Raw genomic sequence first — 17,076 nt, 5'->3', positions numbered from 1 at the left:
GGCCCCTGGTGTACTCACCCATGCCTTTCCTAAGTAACAGTCATTTGGCTATTGAGATTGCAGCTCTTTGGGTCTTCCATTACTCTGCTTTACAGGTCACCTGGCATATATAACTGTTAGCTTGGTTATGAAAGTTTAGAGCAGTCCAGGGCTACCTGGTTTCTCTAGCTGTATAGGTGGGTACAAAAAGGATTTTCATTCAAAAGGTAGGCTGAGTCAGAGTCCTCTATTATCCATTAGATATGGACGGTTTTATTAGTTGGCCAACTAACCTGAGCTCACCTTCCCCTCAGAGCAGTCCCCAGTGTTCTCCTCTTGCAGGCAGACCTCAGGTGTCAGATCTTTAACATCCCCTTCTTTCAAGGCATAGAGAAGGGAGATCCTGCCTCACTTATTTTCTGTTCCCTGCTAGAAGAGAGAGGAGCTCTTTTGGCTGGTATGTAGGGCAGATTCAGTTGCAGCCTCTGGCTGCAGATAAGATAATAAACCCCTTGCTATTCTAGTTCATAGATTTGCCCCTACCCCCATGAGAGGCAGGAAACTAGCAGACACACACACACACACACACACACACACACACACACACACACTCACTCTCTCTCTCTCTCTCCCCCCCCCACCCCCACCCCTACAGGCTAATATACACAGTATCCTTTTGTCAAGGTTGAGTAATTCTGTTCTGTAAGATGCGTGGCAGTGCAAAACAACAGCTGGTAACCCCCACTTGCTAGATACTAAGTGCCATTAGTAAATCTGGAGCTCTAAGGCAAATAATTTTAACAGTATTATCAATTAAATGAGTCTGTACAATATTCCCACCCTTTCCTTGCCTTTGATGAAGGATAAATAAATGCTCAGTTCACAAGGGACAACTTTAACAACCACCACCTTTCAAAGAATCTGCAAGAGGAATTAGTGAATTGCTATGCATCCGAAGAAGTGGGCTGTAGTCCACGAAAGCTTATGCTCTAATAAATTTGTTAGTCTCTAAGGTGCCACAAGTACTCCTGTTCTTCTGAATTGCTATGGTATCTTCTGTCCAATCACAGGGAGACTACAATGTTCATAGTAATTATCACATATGAGATGCTAATCCTGGAATCTGAGTTGCTTGACTCAGTGTGTTTAGAGCTGTTAGATGTGTAGGGACAAATAGTTACATATGCAAGATTCCTGTTAGCCTTCCTGGGGGAGCCCTGGGTACCTAGAACAGGACGCACAAAAGCCAACAAGCTGAGTGGGGAACCATCTAAAATTATCCAATACAAAATGCTGAGGACAGGGGTATGTGCTTCAGGCAGAGTGGAAGGGACTGTTCAGTCACCACTTAGGGTACATGTACACTACAGGGGGGGAGTCGATTTAAGATACGCAAATTCAGCTACGTGAATAGCGTAGCTGAATTAGACGTATCGCAGCCGACTTACCCCGCTGTGAGGATGGCGGCAAAATCGACTTCTGCGGCTTTCTGTCGGCGGCGCTTACTCCCACCTCCACTGGTGGAGTAAGAGCGCCGATTCGGGGATTGATTGTCGCGTCCCGATGGGACGCGATAAATCAATCCCCGAGAGGTCGATTTCTACCCGCCGATTCAGGCGGGTAGTGTAGACCTAGCCTTAGAATTTACAGCCTCTCTTCTGGAATTAGGTGCCTAAACCTAGTTAGCCAGCTCTGACAAAGAATTGTGGTGGCCCCTGACATCCAAAAAACAGTGATTAGCACATTCACCCAGGATGCAAAAGACCCAGGTTTCACATCCATGCTCCTCTTTCGGGGGGGGGGGGGGGTGAGGGGGCAGAGGGGAGAAAGGGGCTTGAATCTAGGTTTCCCACCTCCTACTGGAAGTGCTGTAATCCATGCAGCATTGGAGAAAACACCACGTTCTGCTGTTTTGTGCAGGGCTGGATCCCGTAAGCATTGTATAGAGACACATCTAAGGCCATCTAGTCTATTAGGCCCCCCGACAGACAAATGCAAGAGCTCAGACTAGACATTTCACTAAGTCTCATACTCAGCAGCAGGATTGAAGCAGTGGTGCACATGCCCACTGACATTTGGCGCTATGGGGATTTTAATCAGTAGAAACTGAGTGTGGGTTGTGAGGATCTAAATTTTGGACTCAGGCACTAGTTTACCTCTTCTGATCAAGACACCTAGGGCTAGATCCAAAGTTACACAAGGAGTCTCAGCTGGAGCCTGGGTCTGAGCATCCCAACCTATCAACCTTCCTCCCTATATTAACTTTATATCTATATAGAAAGTGTGGTAGTATGTTACAGCATTTATTCTTCCATTCTGCTGTAGGTGAGCGAACACCTTAAAACAGATGCTGTTAAAGATGAAGACTGGTCCCTTTACATGTTTAATGGTCAGCGAGCACAAAGGCTCAGAATCAGTGAAACTAGTGAAGCCTTCTCAGAAGATCTAGCGGAAAATACTGAATTTCATTCTACTCTCTACCATCTGATCAAAGATTTTGCCAGTGAAGAAGCAATTGAAAAAGTAAAGAAAGCCAGTTGCCTATTTATTGATGCTATATCTCAGCTACTCATCGCTACTAGAGTGTTAACATACTCTTAAGCCAGTATTTTAAATTAACTTTATTGAGCATCAAGAACTCTGTCAATAAAATTACATTTGATGTCTGTCATTTCACATGCAAATCAAAACAGCTTTTTAAATGCCTAAAAATGCATAAAAGTTGTTTTTGTGAATAAAATTCTTTACTTTCTAGTAACTACACATTTAGACCCATTTATTACAAACTTCAAAAGGAGAGATGGCTATTTTTTTAAGTTGTTGTAATCTTAAACAGGATTCAGACAGTTAGGAAGATAGTCTTCTATTGTCAGAGGGGGAAGTTGTATTTCCAAATCGTGCTTCAAAATGTTACACCATTGAAAGTTAAGTATAGTCTAAAAAGCTTCAAAACAAATGATTTTAAATATGCTACCTCAAATCATATTAGAAAGTTAAAGTAATTCTAGACCCGAGAGCTATGTTTACACTAGTTTATATAACACAAATTGAGTCACACAGGAAGTCCAGAAAAAAAGATTTTACAAATTAAAATACAGATTGTGTGTTATACTGGTGGTGGTCCATTGTGTTGAAGTTCAGTATATGGCCACAGCAGTTGTTGTAGTGATGTCCAGGAACTTCCAGTTCCCACAGGGGCAGCATCTGCAGGTCTTTGGAGAGACAGACCTGTGAGGAAGCTTGTGAGTGCAGCAAGGAGTACAATGATGGTAAGAGAAATCCAGAGAGTTTTGTTAGCCTTGGAGAAGGAAGTCTTCAGATGAGATGCCCACGATGACATTATTTTGCAACTGTGGAGAAGCCATAAACATAGGACAGACATGCTTTTCTTCAAAGTTTAAATATCATATTGTCTGACTACTAATCCAGAATATAAATTGTATGTAATGAAGGCACTGTACTAATAGCCAGCTACAGTGGCATGTTATATTCTGGGTTTAGAATGCAGGCTCTGGTCAGCAGTAGATGCTAAAGATGTTTTATATAAAACTCTGAAGAGGCACAAAAACTGCATTTTCCAAGCCAAAATATGGGATTTCTTCACACATTCCATTCATGTTAATGGAAATTGTGTGGCTAAATCTCCTAGTAGGCATTGCAAATATCAGCCATTTTTTCTGCAACAAGAGGGTTTAATGTAATGTATAGTTCAATGACTTCCTCTGTCGATTTAGAATGACAGGGCTATCCGGACTAGTTAAGCCCTTAGGCTTTGATCTCCAACGGCAGTGTTGAGGCAGAGCACCACACTGCAAGGGATCACATCTCAAGATGAATTTGTGAGCTTGTAAGAGTAGAAGTTGTTCTGTTCTTGACTAGTACCAAAAGTAGAGCTTTAACCTGCTAATTAGATTGCTTAATGTCCGCCTTTCAAAGTAGGCAGCATCAATAAAAAGTCAAGATTACCACTCTGCTTCCTCTTCCAGTGTCCTCCACCTGACCACCACTTCCCCTTACAGAAATTCATGTTTGCAACTGAGAAACTTACGCTGATCCTAGACTCCATTTTGATGGATTTTTCCCCCTTTGGGTAACACTTAACTTCCTTGCTTTGTCTTCTTGTATTTCTTCAACTGGTGGTACTGACTGTTTGGTTCTGCAAGTAAGTGTTAGAATTAACTTTCCTGGTAAGCACTCATCAATACACATAAATAGGCACATTTTTATAAATAGAGTAAGTATTCCAGTTTAGAGCAGCTTGGATGTGCAACATGGTGTCAGGGACAAGAAGCAAACCCACCTTAAAGCCTTGGAGATTAAGTAATCTAGACCTACTTTGTTTCAGACTGTTCTTCCTCAGACTCTGTCCAGGAATACGTGCTAATGAATCGTCGCAGTGAAGGACGCTTCTCATTTTGTTTTGATCCCAGTCGGCCCCTGCCAAATGTACATACTTGAAAATAAGTACTTCAGTTAAAGCTTTCAGATCACAGTGAAGAAAATAACTTCAGTGCAAGATAGAGATAAATGAGCATGCTCATTTATGTTGGAGTAGGCTACGAAGATTTTGGCCAATATTTTTCAAGTTTGACTCCCAGGTTTCAAATTTAAGCACAAATTATAAAGGTGCCAGATTTTCAAATTTTCTCATGTCCTTGCAGTTGAAGTCCATGGGAGGTCTGAACCTCTTAAATTTGCAGATCAGGCCACTTGATGTGAACACTCAGGTGTGGCTGTAAAAGCTGAACTTTAAGGTTTACATTGCATAGACATTTACAGCATTACTTCCAAAAGATGCTTAATAAGCTGCTCCAGTGGAATGGTTTACTACAGCCATAATGAAGTTGAAAAAATTAAGGCCCATTTAAAAACAAAAAACTCAAGTAGCCTTACCAACTGCTTGATCGTCTGTTGAATTTGTCACTTCTTTCATTTCCATCAGTTCCATATAATTGGGCCTGTAAAGGAAGGTAAAATGCAAATGTAGTAGACCTGACTAATTGAGAATGGAAACAGTCACCCTTTGACAACCCTTACTTACCAGCGGCAAACCAATACCAGCATTTCCAATATTCCTGGGCAATGCTGCAATACTGACTCTTCGTAGGGATGATGTTGGCTACACAAAGAAGAGCTATTAACAACTATTATGCATTGGTTAGATTAACCACTAGTTTTAGGCATGCTAATTCAAGGCGTAGATTTATAAACGTTGATGTTTAGTTCATATAAACACTAAAAAGTTACATCTGGGGTTATTACTGGGTAATACTTTAAGTATACCTTCAACAAAATAAAAATTAAAAAGGGGAATTTTACATATTAATATGCGGGTTATTTTCTAGATTAGAAACAACATGCCTGTATATCTGCTACTGCAAATTCTGAAATTTAAAGATGTCTTAAGTTAACCTACTGGAGCCCAAAATACGGATACTATTGCCAACTTGCCACACTGCTTTTAGATATCTCTTGGCTCAGTATGTAAAAGACCCCTATTTTGAAGCCTTCATTATTGAGGACCCCAAGAGAGCAATAGTTTTTGAACTCAAGAGAGACAGGCCTCAAAACCATGGGAGATTATGGACCCACTTAGAGCAGCACATTGAAATGTTACGTTTTTCCATTGAAATGTTAGCGTGTCTGATCAAGTCGATTTGCTTTTGTGAATTTAGGGAGTTACAAAGAGCCCAATAGATACAGATTTCATGTGGATGTCAAGCCCCAGTGGAGTACATGTACACGGCAGCTCTGAAGAGCACACAGCATTCCATTTATTTTTTATAATTTCAGTGGTATTGGTACCTTGAAGTTGAGAGAACTTGGAAGCTTTTTATTTGTAGATTCATCTGTAAAGAGGAAATGGTATTGTAAGCAGATTTTTAAAGATTGCCATTGTGGAATAGAGCCAGATGGTCTGACCACCTGCAGGTCCTATTTAAGCTTATAGCAGCTAAGCACCTCTGGGGAAAAAACCCAAGCAGCAAGTGTCAAAAATAAATCAGTGTTGTTGTGTATCAATATCCTGGGCCAAACGTGGCTACAAAGTGGGTGAGTTGATCTCACCCACTGGTCTCTCTAAAAAGAAATTTAAAAATTGCCAATAAATAAATACATACTGGAAATAGCTAGAGACTTGTAACCATTAGCTCAAACTAGCTAAGCTAGTTAACGTTGCACATTACTGCATGCCCTATGCAGGAGGGGTCACTTCTGCTGGGCTCATTAACAATGTCTGGTTAAGTTCTACTTTATCTTTACCAAGTTAGATCTGTTTTTACAAGATGGAGTACTCCTCTGTGCCAATTTTTACTCCTTCCTTCTTGGCTAAAGAGCTTCTGCAAGGATTTTTGTGTTGTGCCCGTAAGACTAGGATCTTTTAAATTTAAAGAAATGTGTTCTGATTTTCAGAGCACCGAACACCTTCAACTCCCATCGGAGTCTCAAAAGCTTAGGACTTCTGAACTCAGGCCACTGAAGATTGACTAGATGTACATTAAAATGAACATCCAATTTGTAATTTACTGCATATGAGAGAAAAGAGTTCACCAGCCTGTGTTGCACCTTCCAAAGAGGCCTGCTACTCCAGGGATGAAATGGGAGATGCTTTCAGAGATTCAGGAAGTCTGCTTACAAGTCTGAAGTTATAGTTGCCCTTAAATGTTTCCAATAATCATCAAAGTGAGGACTATCAATAAGCTTTTCTTCTGCTATGCATTTACAATTATCATAACTGTACAGGAGATAGGAGGTGCTTTATACATGCTCTATCCGAGGTCGTCAAGCAGCTTTATAAATACAAGCTAAAGGGCTCAACTGATGACAATTACTTAGAAGAGAAATGAAAATATGCTTAGATTTAACAATTACCTTGATCCCCAAAGGAGTGAAAGCATCTTTCATTTTGTAGCAAGACCTGTTTCAACTCCTCAAGTTCTGCATGCTCTTTGGTATACATGCGTTTCAAGTTTTCCACATGTTGAATCATCACTTCTACTGCCTTACTGACACGGCTCTCCTAGCAAAGTAAATGCAATACTGGGTGAAAGACGTTAGCTCTTCAGGACACTGAATTATGCTTGGAGTAAAACCACCCACATAATCATTCTAATTTACGGCCTTTCATATCTATCCACTCAACAAACATTCTTGTCTCATCTCACATCTTGATCACAGCAGCTTCCTTTTCTCAATCTTGCCTCACTCATCCATTCAGAATGTTGCTGCAAAGATCATTTTCCTAGCAGATTTCTTTGACCACATCGCCTCTCTGAATTAGGGTGACCAGATGTCCCGATTTTATAGGGACAGTCCCGATTTTTGGGTCTTTTTCTTATATAGGCTCCTATTACCCCCCACCCCTGTCCCGATTTTTCACATTTGCTGTCTGGTCACCCTACTCTGAATCCCCCCACTGGCTCCCCTCTCTCTATCAAGCACAAGCTGCCTGTCTTAAGTTTCGAGGCCCTTCATGACCTATTATCTCTCATTCACTATTGAGATGTTGACTTCTGCCTCTGATTGCCCATGTTGCCAGTCTCATGTTGACCAAGACACAAGTAACTGGACATGACAGTAACAGATTAGACATCTGTCAGGGATGATTTAGATCAGGGGTTCTTAAACTGGGGGTCGGGACCCCTCAGGGGGTCACAAGGTTATAACATGGGGGGTTGCGAGCTGTCATCCTACACCCCAGACCCCGCTTTGCCTCCAGCATTTATAATGGTGTTAAAAAATATAAGTGTTTTTAATTTATAAGGGGGGGGGTGTCATGCTCAGAGGCTTGCTATGTGAAAGGGGTCACCAGTAAAAAAGTTTGAGAACCACTGATTTAGATAATCATTAGTCCTGCCTTGGTGCAGGGGACTGGACTGGACCTGTTGAGCGCTCTTCCAGTCCTACATTTCTATGATAAGTGACTTGCCTCATTTTTAGTGGGTACGATTGGGAAGTTAAATGGATCAGTAGACTAGAGATGGGATATCTGTACTAGCTGAGATAAGGGGGAACACCCTGATACCATTTACAATGGACAAGATAAGCCTGGAATGGAAGAGCGGGTAAAAAGCAGATCATGCATACACACAGTATGGACAGGTACAGGGATTGGTTCCTGCAGAGTAACCAAGCCAATCCCAAAGCATGTGATGCAATGTATAGTTAGGAAAGCATGTGTTATAGTGTTGGTAGAAATGTATACAAGGAGAAGTTGTGTGTAACTTTGGATGTGCGTACACCCTATACCCATCCCAGATGCTTTAGCCCGATCAACTCCATATAGCTTTGCTGTATGCCAAATAAAAGGAACCTGAGTGATGAGACTGAAGTTTTGGAAGAGGTCTTGGGGGGTGGGGGAGAACCCACAATATCTCCATCCCCCACTTGTTAAGTTTTCAAGCACCTTCATGCTTTCCCCCATACTGCCCCTCATGCCTGGGAGATGCTTCCTGTAAACATCCGCAAAACTCATTTTTGTCTTCCTTAAAACCTCCCCTTTTCCACGATGCCTATAAAAACTTGACAATGGTTAGGCCCCTGGTGTGCTGAGACCATTGCCTATCTGATGGATATTATCTCACCATACTCCCATCTGTCTATCCAGCTGTTGTATCTTGTCTTATACTTAAAGTGTAGGTTTTGGGGGATAGGGACTGCTTTTGTTTTACTTGTACAGCACCTACCACAATAGGATCCTTGTCCATGAATAGGGCTCCTAGATGTTACAGTGATACAAATGAGTGTGCAGCCAACCAACATAATGCTTTTTAATAATATTGTTCCAGTAAATTGTGTACTGTATAAAATAGAAGTTCAATTACAAATACTGAGTGGAATCTGTTAAAGAGAGCTTTAGACTAAAGAAACCTTCCTTACTTTACATAAAGTAGTAATTGAATCAGATTACCTGATTAATGGCTCCCAACATCTCTGCTCTACTAGCAAGTCTGGCAGCATACTGGCTAAGGAACTGCAAGCTTTTCTGCAGCTTCTTAATGATCTCCTGTGCTTGGTTATCTTCATCACACAAAGGTGCTAGAGACTAAGAAGTTCATGGGCAGAGGGGGAGAAGTGGGGAGGAAAGAAGAGGGAAATGTAACAGTGCTGATGATTAGTAAATAACTGAGATGCCGTTCTAGAGGCTTGTGGAGTGAATGTTACTCTGCAAAGGAAGCGATCACAGCTAAATGGGATTCTGCTTGGGCGTACCTGTTTGCATGATCAAGTATATTAGGGCCAGATAATCAGTTGGTGTAACTAAATACAGCACCACTGGAAAAAACAAAGGAGTTAGCCGATGTAAATCAGCTAAGAATTGTAACCTTGACATTCACCTTATGGTTTGATCAGCTCACTACAAGAGCACTCTGAACAGGAGAATTTCCCATTTGTTGCTCTATAAAAATGCTTCAGTGTGTGTAATATACACATTACAAAAATATATATATAAAAAAAACAAAAAACAGAACCTCAGTGCTAAACAGAGTCATTTTTTTTACTCTATTTATATCATCAAATCCAAAAATAAATTTCAGCAAAAACTTTACATTAAGTAAGGCTGTGTACACCACCACTTATATCGATATAACTTAGGTCGCTCAGCAGTGAGAATAAGCTACCCCCAAATGACATAAGTTACACCAACCTAAGTGCCAGTGTGGACAGCACTACATCAGCAGGCGAGCTGCTACCACCACTCATTGGGGGTGTATTAGGCTAGGTCTACACTACCTGCCTGAATCGGCGGGTAGAAATCGACCTCTCTGGGATCGATTTATCGCGTCCCAACGGGACGCGACAATCGATCCCCGAATCGACGCTCTTACTCCACCAGCGGAGGTGGGAGTAAGCGCCGTTGACAGGAAGCCGCAGAGGTCGATTTTGCCGCCGTCCTCACAGCGGGGTAAGTTGGCTGCGATACGTCGAATTCAGCTACGCTATTCACGTAGCTGAATTTGCGTATCTTAAATCGACTCCCCCCTGTAGTGTAGATGTAGCCTTAAGCAAGCCGATGGGAGAGCTCTCTCAGCAGCAGTACCGCTGAAAGCTCTCTAGTGTAGCCTAAATGAAGTTACTATAAGCTGGGTGTGCAAGGAATTGAAAGACTGTACTTAAAGAGTAGTTATCAGTGGTTTGCGGTCACACTGGGAGGATGTAATAAATATCTTCATTAGTTACTTGGATAATGGAGAGGAGAATGTGCTTATAAACTTTGTGGCTGACACCAAGCTGGGAGAGGTTGCAAGTACTTTGGAGGACAGGATTAGAATTCAAAATTACCTTGACAAATAGGAGAATTGGTCTAAAATCAACAATATAAAATTCAGTAGAGACAAGTGTAAAGTATTACCCTTGGGAAAGAAAAGTCAAATGGACAAAGCCAAAATGAGGAAATAACTGGCTAAGCAGTTATAATGCTGAAAAGGATCTGGGTGTTATAGTAGATTAGAAATTGAATAGGAGTCAGTGTGATGCAGTTGCAAAAAAGGCTAACATTCTGGGCTGTATTAACTGGGGTGTTTATGTAAGACAAAGGAGGTAATTGTCCCACTCTACTTGGCACTGGTGAGGCCTCAATAGGCATATTGTGTTCAGTGTGTCCACATCTTTCCTAAATTGTGGTGCCTGGAACTGAAGAGTCCATATAGGAGAGCAACAACAGCAACAACAACAAAATGATAAAAAGGTTTAAGAAAAACCTGACCTATTAGGGAACATTCGAAGACTGGCCATAGTTAGTCTTTGGGGGGGGGGGGGGGGGAGAGGGAGAAGGGAAAGACTAAGGTGGTGTGGGGGGACGGGAGTGAAGAGAAAGAACCTGATAACATATTTGAAGGCTTAAGGGCTGTTATGAAGATTACTGATCAATTGTTCTGGTCATTCCCTGAGAGGACATGGAGAAGTAATGGGCTTAATCTGCAGCAAGGAAAATTTAGGGTAGCTATTAGGAAGAAAACTTTAACTACAAGGACAGTTAAGTTCTGGAACAGGCTTCCAAGAAAAGTTGTGGAAGCCTCATCACTGGAGGTTTTTAAAAACAACAGGCTAGACAGACACCGGTCAGGGATGGTCTAGGTATATTTGGTCCTACCTCTGCACAGCCAGTTGGACTTGAAGACCTATTTAGGGTCCTTCCAGCCCCACATTTCTATGGTTAAAATGTACTGTCAGGCCACTTGTACCCTCCCTCCTTCCAATCTCATCCATTGCTAACCTCCAGCAGCTTCAGCCCATTCATGATCTCCTTTTTCAAGTTTTCTTCAGCCAAATCTCGGGACCTTTCTTCAAGCCTCACTCGCTTATCCAAGGTGAACAAGTCACATTTAAAGCCCAGAGACAATCTGAGAAACTCTGCCTTTTGTAGGGGAAGAGAGAGGGGGGGAAAAAAAAAAAAGTCATGACTGATCAGGCAACATAGAAGTATATTCAGGACTAAGAGTTACCTCAGAGACTCAATAGCTATTGCTAATGAATGACAGGAGGAGTTGTAGGAGAGGTCACCAGTTCTGAACCCACCCCAACAGGCTTCGAATTTAAATAAAATAAAATAAAAAATAAAATAAAATAAAATCAAAATTTGCAACTCTACCCATCTCTAGTGATAGATAATTAGTTTACCACCAGAATAGCCTCTCTCTCTCTCTCCCCCCCCTCCATCCCCCCCCCCCCCCCCCACATCCCCAACAGTCCATCCTGTTGGGAAAGGCAACATGAAACAATTCTGCCTGGCAATATGAACTGTACTGTTAGCACATTCTGTTTAGGCTGAAGCTTGTGTCTAGGCCAGAACTCTCCTTCCCCCTATAAAATGACACCAGTAGAGAAAATTCAAACCCAAAAGTTTATATAGTGACAAGAGTCTTCGTTTTTATAGCCTTCCTCCTCTGCCCCGTTTTCCTGCACTGCTTATGAGCATCTTTTGATAAACAGATTTCAGCTTCATCCTCTGAAAGGATCTCCCTTCACCGCTAGCACACAGGGGGCTTCAATTGGACATGGAAGTCCAACACCACCACTTGCATGAATATTTACCTAAATCAAGGATTACATGAATTTCATTAATTTAAGGGGAGGCAGAAGGTCAATTTCAAAACCACTCAGTACATTGAAAAATGCTTTACCTGAATTTCAGAATGAAAGGACCATTAGAAAGTTCTACTGGCTGAAATATTTCAGGATACAAGTAGTTAAGACTCACCTCCATCTCCTTCTCGTTAGGAGAAACACTGTAGGAGGAAAAGGAATAACCACATAAGAAGAGCATAGTGCGAAGTAAATGCAAGTGGGCATCAGATTACATGAGATACATACTTGTCATTTTGTTTGGTTTTGGTCACTTTAAGGCCAGTCATAGTGGGAGAAGAATTCCCTGATAATTAAAGAAACAACACACACAATTTTAGTTGTTAGGTTGAGGAATAAACTCCCCTTAAAAAGAGGAGTTTACAAAAAAGACTTAAAAGTTCAGTCCCAAGAGGGAAAAACTGGATTAAGACTTGGGTTGAACTATTGTCTGGTAATAGAAGTAGCAACATCAATGTGCATTAGAACTAGGTTAAAAGTCAGCAAGGCAGCTCATTAGTGTTTCCTTTCAATGGCCAAGACTCCAAAGAGTCAGTCCTTGTTTGATTAGTTTGTGGCCTTAACTACAGAAGTCCAGATCTGAATTTGCAGTAGTTGGATCTTTGGTTTTCGTTTCAGTCCCCACTGCAACCTCCTCTCCACAACCCACTACTTCAAGATAAGCATTATAGAAGCCTCCCCAAACACGCTATTAATAGTTCAGTAAGGATCAGCACATGGGTGGGGACAGCCAAGACTAAAGGTGAGGCACTTCTACTGAATCCAGGCTGGCTTTCCCTTTTTAGAAACTGCCACCCAGCTTTCAGATTCTTACACTGCCCAAAGCTTTGATGGGTTGAAAGAAGTTGCTTTATATCCCTGTTGGAGTAGGGGATGCTAGTATCATAGTTAGCATTAGGATATCATTGGGTGTAGTAAAAACTTGGCCTGTTTGGAGACCCCTAAGGAGTTCTCGTTCCTGTCCAAGGGAAAATACAGCTGGATTAGACTAGTGCTGGTAGGAGGTGGACAAAGAGCATGTCTTTGTAGGATAACATTCTGTTCCTCTCCATTTTAATGCCTAATGACAAACACTTTAAAGTTTACACAACTTAAAATGGACAAAGCTGCTTCCCTCTCCAAAGCCAGACTATAATAAGCACATCATACAAGGTAAAAAAAGCTTCTGTAGCGGTCAGCTCTTTACATGAACAATAATCCTAGGTCTGTGTTGGCAACTGCTTTTACCCTGGTAGGAACCTGGGACATTCCTGTCACCATGGTATCAGAATTGACCATCATTCCTGTAACAAACATGATCTGCTCAGTGGTTCACCAGCTCTTCACACCCAGTTGAAAACTACAAACAATGTTATTTTCTCATACTGAGAGCAGTGTCCTCATCCTGGTTTCAGAGAGGGTTTTATGTTGCATTATATACACATTTAAGAGTTTTCACCATCATAGTTAAGCATTAAGATAGTCTGTTCCACTTTTACAAGCAATAGTTCAGTTGTACAGCAAACACAACAAAGAAATTAGGGATAAGAACATTTAAATATTCTGAAGTTTAAGACCAATGTGTTTTACTGGAACACTAACCAAGCATGCGCTGTAATGTGTTAAGTGATGTGAATTTCAGCAAGGACCACTTACCTTTTCTACCAGAAACTGTAGCAGACACTTGTTCACTCTGCTCTTTAATAGCTTCCATTTCCCCATCTGTCTCCTAAAAATGGTTAAGAGAGTAATTATACAAACTTGCCACAAATACTTGACAATAAGATCAGTTATGATGGAGGTACTCTAGTCCTACAGTGGGTTTGTGTGAACTAATCAGGTACTTTATACTGCTGCCACTGCCGTGTATGACAAGTTTCAGAGTAACAGCCGTGTTAGTCTGTATCCGCAAAAAGAAGAACAGGAGTACTTGTGGCACCTTAGAGACTAACAAATTTATTAGAGCATAAGCTTTCGTGGACTACAGCCCACTTCTTCTATATGCATCCGAAGAAGTGGGCTGTAGTCCACGAAAGCTTATGCTCTAATAAATTTGTTAGTCTCTAAGGTGCCACAAGTACTCCTGTTCTTCTTTTTGCCGTGTATGGAAACTAGTTCTTGAATGGGTTGGAAGGCTTCCCTTCCCTAAAGCAGTTTGGGTCTTCCTTGGAGAACGCTCAAGTTACCTTGCAAACTCCTCATGAAGTGACACTATCTAGAACTTCTTAAGCAGTCAGATTACTATGCTGGAATACGAGATGGAGAGAATTTAAAGTAGCCCAGGATGGGCAGGAAAAAAACCCAAAACCAACCACCACCAAGCCTGTCCCATCTGGCCTGAACCCATGAGGGGAATCACTGGACCAGATCCTCAGCTTATGTAAATCATCATAGCTCCATTGGCAGCCAACTGACACCAGCCAAGGAATTGGTAGTGCAGTCTCTGGGAGGGGAGTCCAACCCATGGTGGTGCTTACCCCTTTCATCCTTAGTAGGTTTTCCAGTGTGGGACTTTTCAGACATACCAAGCAATCTGTTTCTCAAGCCACCACTGTCACTTCAGCATTGCTTGTCTTCTCTTACAGCTAAAGCCAATGGGTTGCACATGCCAGCATTCCTAGAACTTTAGCAGTCTAGTACAGCTCTTACCAGATCTAGGTGTAATTCTTTTTCAGGTGTAGTTTTGTGATTGTCCATGATGGGGCAAAATTCACTTTTAGTCGTCAGATCCGTATCTGAAGAGAGATATTCCAGAAAGTGGATGTAAAGATTTCAAAGATGAACAAATGTTACCCATTAACTAGATTTCTAAAGCGGGAACCACCACTGCTCTCTCATACCCCCACCCCCCACTCCGTAGTAATTACCAGAAGAAAATGCAATAAAGAAAGAGGCCTTTAAAAGCCAGCAGCACAGAGTGCTGTAGAAATAAATAAAAAATAAATAAATATATGGAGATATACCTATCTCATAGAGCTGGAAGGGACCCTGAAAGGTCATTGAGTCCAGCCCCCTGCCTTCACTAGCAGAACCAAGTACTGATTTTGCCCTAGATCCTTAAGTGGCCCCCTCAAGGATTGAACTCACAACCCTGGGTTTAGCAGGCCAATGCTCAAACCACTGAGCTATCCCTCCCCCCTGCAAAGAAAGCGCAGGCAGTGCTGCTATGGCACATTTATTGAATCAAAGCATCACAACACGAAGGGCTACCGCTTTGTATTGATCAGTCATGCTGGTTGCAGCTGCTCTAAGTTTGCAAGACAGTTTCTATATATTCAGCCCAAAGCAATTGTTTTGGAAAATTGAAGTTTTCTATGCTTTGATTATTTGATTTTGGGGGCAACGGAGGGAAGTTAAATTAAAAAAATAAAATAAAAGTCAGTCAGTTTACAGTTGTAAGAAATATTTCTGATCTCACATGAAGAGGCTAAAGGAGGTTTGGAAGTGGTGCTCTGCTTAGCAATATAGGGTGTGAGGGAGCGAGCACAACAGATGTAATTCAGTTACCATCACCTAGAAGCTTGAATGCACCTTCATGCTCCGCTTCATGCGCTAGGTCTTTATTCGAAAAGCTAGAATAATGTCAGAAGACACAGGACCCATGTGCAGTAGACACTTTGGTGTCTGAAGTGAACTGTGGTACACAGTACAGATAGTTGTTCAGCTGCAAGAATGTAGAAGCTCTACTGCTAGAGTAGATTAAACTCCAAGGGTTGTGAGCTACAGATCAAAGGGCAACAAACTGGTGAGTGCAGCAAACTGCTCAACTCTAGTCTAAGCAGCAGACATCACTAAGTGCCACAACCAATCACCTCTGGTTTTTAGGATGTTATATGCTCCATTGGAGAGGCTGCTGAATTTTTAAAACATTCAAAAGAAGTAGTGTACAGGGAGCTAGACCTAATGCAATATTAAGTTTGCACAGTCAAGCACTCAAAAGGTTAGGCAATTCCAAGAGTTCATTTCTCCTGCAATGGCAGCTCTAGCTACAAAGAATCTCTTTTAAAAATTAACAAAACACGAGTCTATATTAGTACCAACCAAAGAAACAGGATGTGCAACATGGTCAATAGTGTGATCGAGAACTGGACTTTTAGAATTTTCTCTTTTACAGACTTTACACTGAATTAACACTAGTAACAAACAAACCAACAAGTCCTACAAAGCCTACCTTGTTCTTTCAAAAAGCAATAGACGTTATGGTTGGCACTATTGAAAGCAACAGTAGCAAACCATCAATAACCCTCTGCCTCTATTTGTGTATTAGAAAGACATTCTGTAGAAGTATAGCGATGCCTTAGATATAAGCGGAGTGCTGACAGTTTAGTACAACGTGGAAGATACAGGACAACTGGATATTGAGATTTCAACTAGCACTAGTAGGATCCAAGCTATGGGCACAGCTCTGCCATCCTACCCCATTCCGGCTCTATGCTTAAGACTGTGTGCTTCCACCCATCGAGTCATTGATAAGCCAAGTGAAATATCTTCAGCAATGCTACTTTCTGAAGCCAGGCTGGTCTGTTTTTCCAAGAAAAAGTTTATGAAGGTAAATTAGAAAGGAAATTACTAGTGAAGAAACAAATACTTAAATCTGGCGTCTAAAATGAGAGACTTCAGAACCCAGCCCAAAGGAAGATGAATGTTCAGAAAAAGAATGACATCTCTGGGGTCCATTACTGACCAAATTAGCATATTCTAGAAGTACATTCCAAATTACAAATCAATATTTAAAACAAGTGTTCTCTGCTATTCTGTGCAGTGTACTCTAAGTCAGCTTTTCTTAAAAATATACTCTGTATATGTATGATTTTCCTTAACTTAGACTTGTGTGTGCTCAAGGAGAAAAGTAGGGACATTTGTTTTACAGAGGTCTGGTCTATACTACCCGCCTGAATCGGCGGGTAGAAATCGACCTCTCGGGGATCGATTTATCGCGTCCCGTTGGGACGCGACAATCGATCCCCAAATCGGCGCTCTAACTCCACCAGCGGAGGTGGTAGTAAGTGCCGCCGACAAAAAGCGGCAGAAGTC

At 41.6% G+C, this 17,076-nt stretch overlaps 2 protein-coding genes across 4 annotated transcripts in view; one reads left to right on the top strand and one right to left on the bottom strand.

The window, feature by feature from the left end:
- Window positions 1-2,737, top strand: part of DNAI7 (dynein axonemal intermediate chain 7) — a 46,364-nt gene extending 43,627 nt beyond the window's left edge. For all 3 annotated transcript variants that reach the window (XM_054036915.1, XM_054036897.1, XM_054036906.1), the window contains one exon: window positions 2,305-2,737. In XM_054036915.1, the coding sequence (XP_053892890.1) occupies window positions 2,305-2,580 (276 nt within the window). In that variant the 3' untranslated portion in view covers window positions 2,581-2,737. The remainder of the gene's footprint in view (window positions 1-2,304) is intronic.
- Window positions 2,585-17,076, bottom strand: part of IRAG2 (inositol 1,4,5-triphosphate receptor associated 2) — a 64,529-nt gene continuing 50,037 nt past the window's right edge. Inside the window, 13 exon segments of the mRNA XM_054036887.1 lie at window positions 2,585-3,329; window positions 4,028-4,135; window positions 4,315-4,416; window positions 4,873-4,937; window positions 5,021-5,098; window positions 5,785-5,828; window positions 6,850-6,997; window positions 8,888-9,022; window positions 11,195-11,335; window positions 12,179-12,206; window positions 12,292-12,349; window positions 13,699-13,771; window positions 14,692-14,777. Coding sequence (XP_053892862.1) covers window positions 3,086-3,329; window positions 4,028-4,135; window positions 4,315-4,416; window positions 4,873-4,937; window positions 5,021-5,098; window positions 5,785-5,828; window positions 6,850-6,997; window positions 8,888-9,022; window positions 11,195-11,335; window positions 12,179-12,206; window positions 12,292-12,349; window positions 13,699-13,771; window positions 14,692-14,777 — 1,310 coding nt within the window. The 3' untranslated portion in view covers window positions 2,585-3,085.

The sequence above is a fragment of the Malaclemys terrapin genome, chromosome 1, assembly GCF_027887155.1.
Source record: "Malaclemys terrapin pileata isolate rMalTer1 chromosome 1, rMalTer1.hap1, whole genome shotgun sequence".
NCBI lineage: Eukaryota > Metazoa > Chordata > Testudines > Emydidae > Malaclemys > Malaclemys terrapin.
This window is presented reverse-complemented; position numbering and strand designations above follow the sequence as displayed.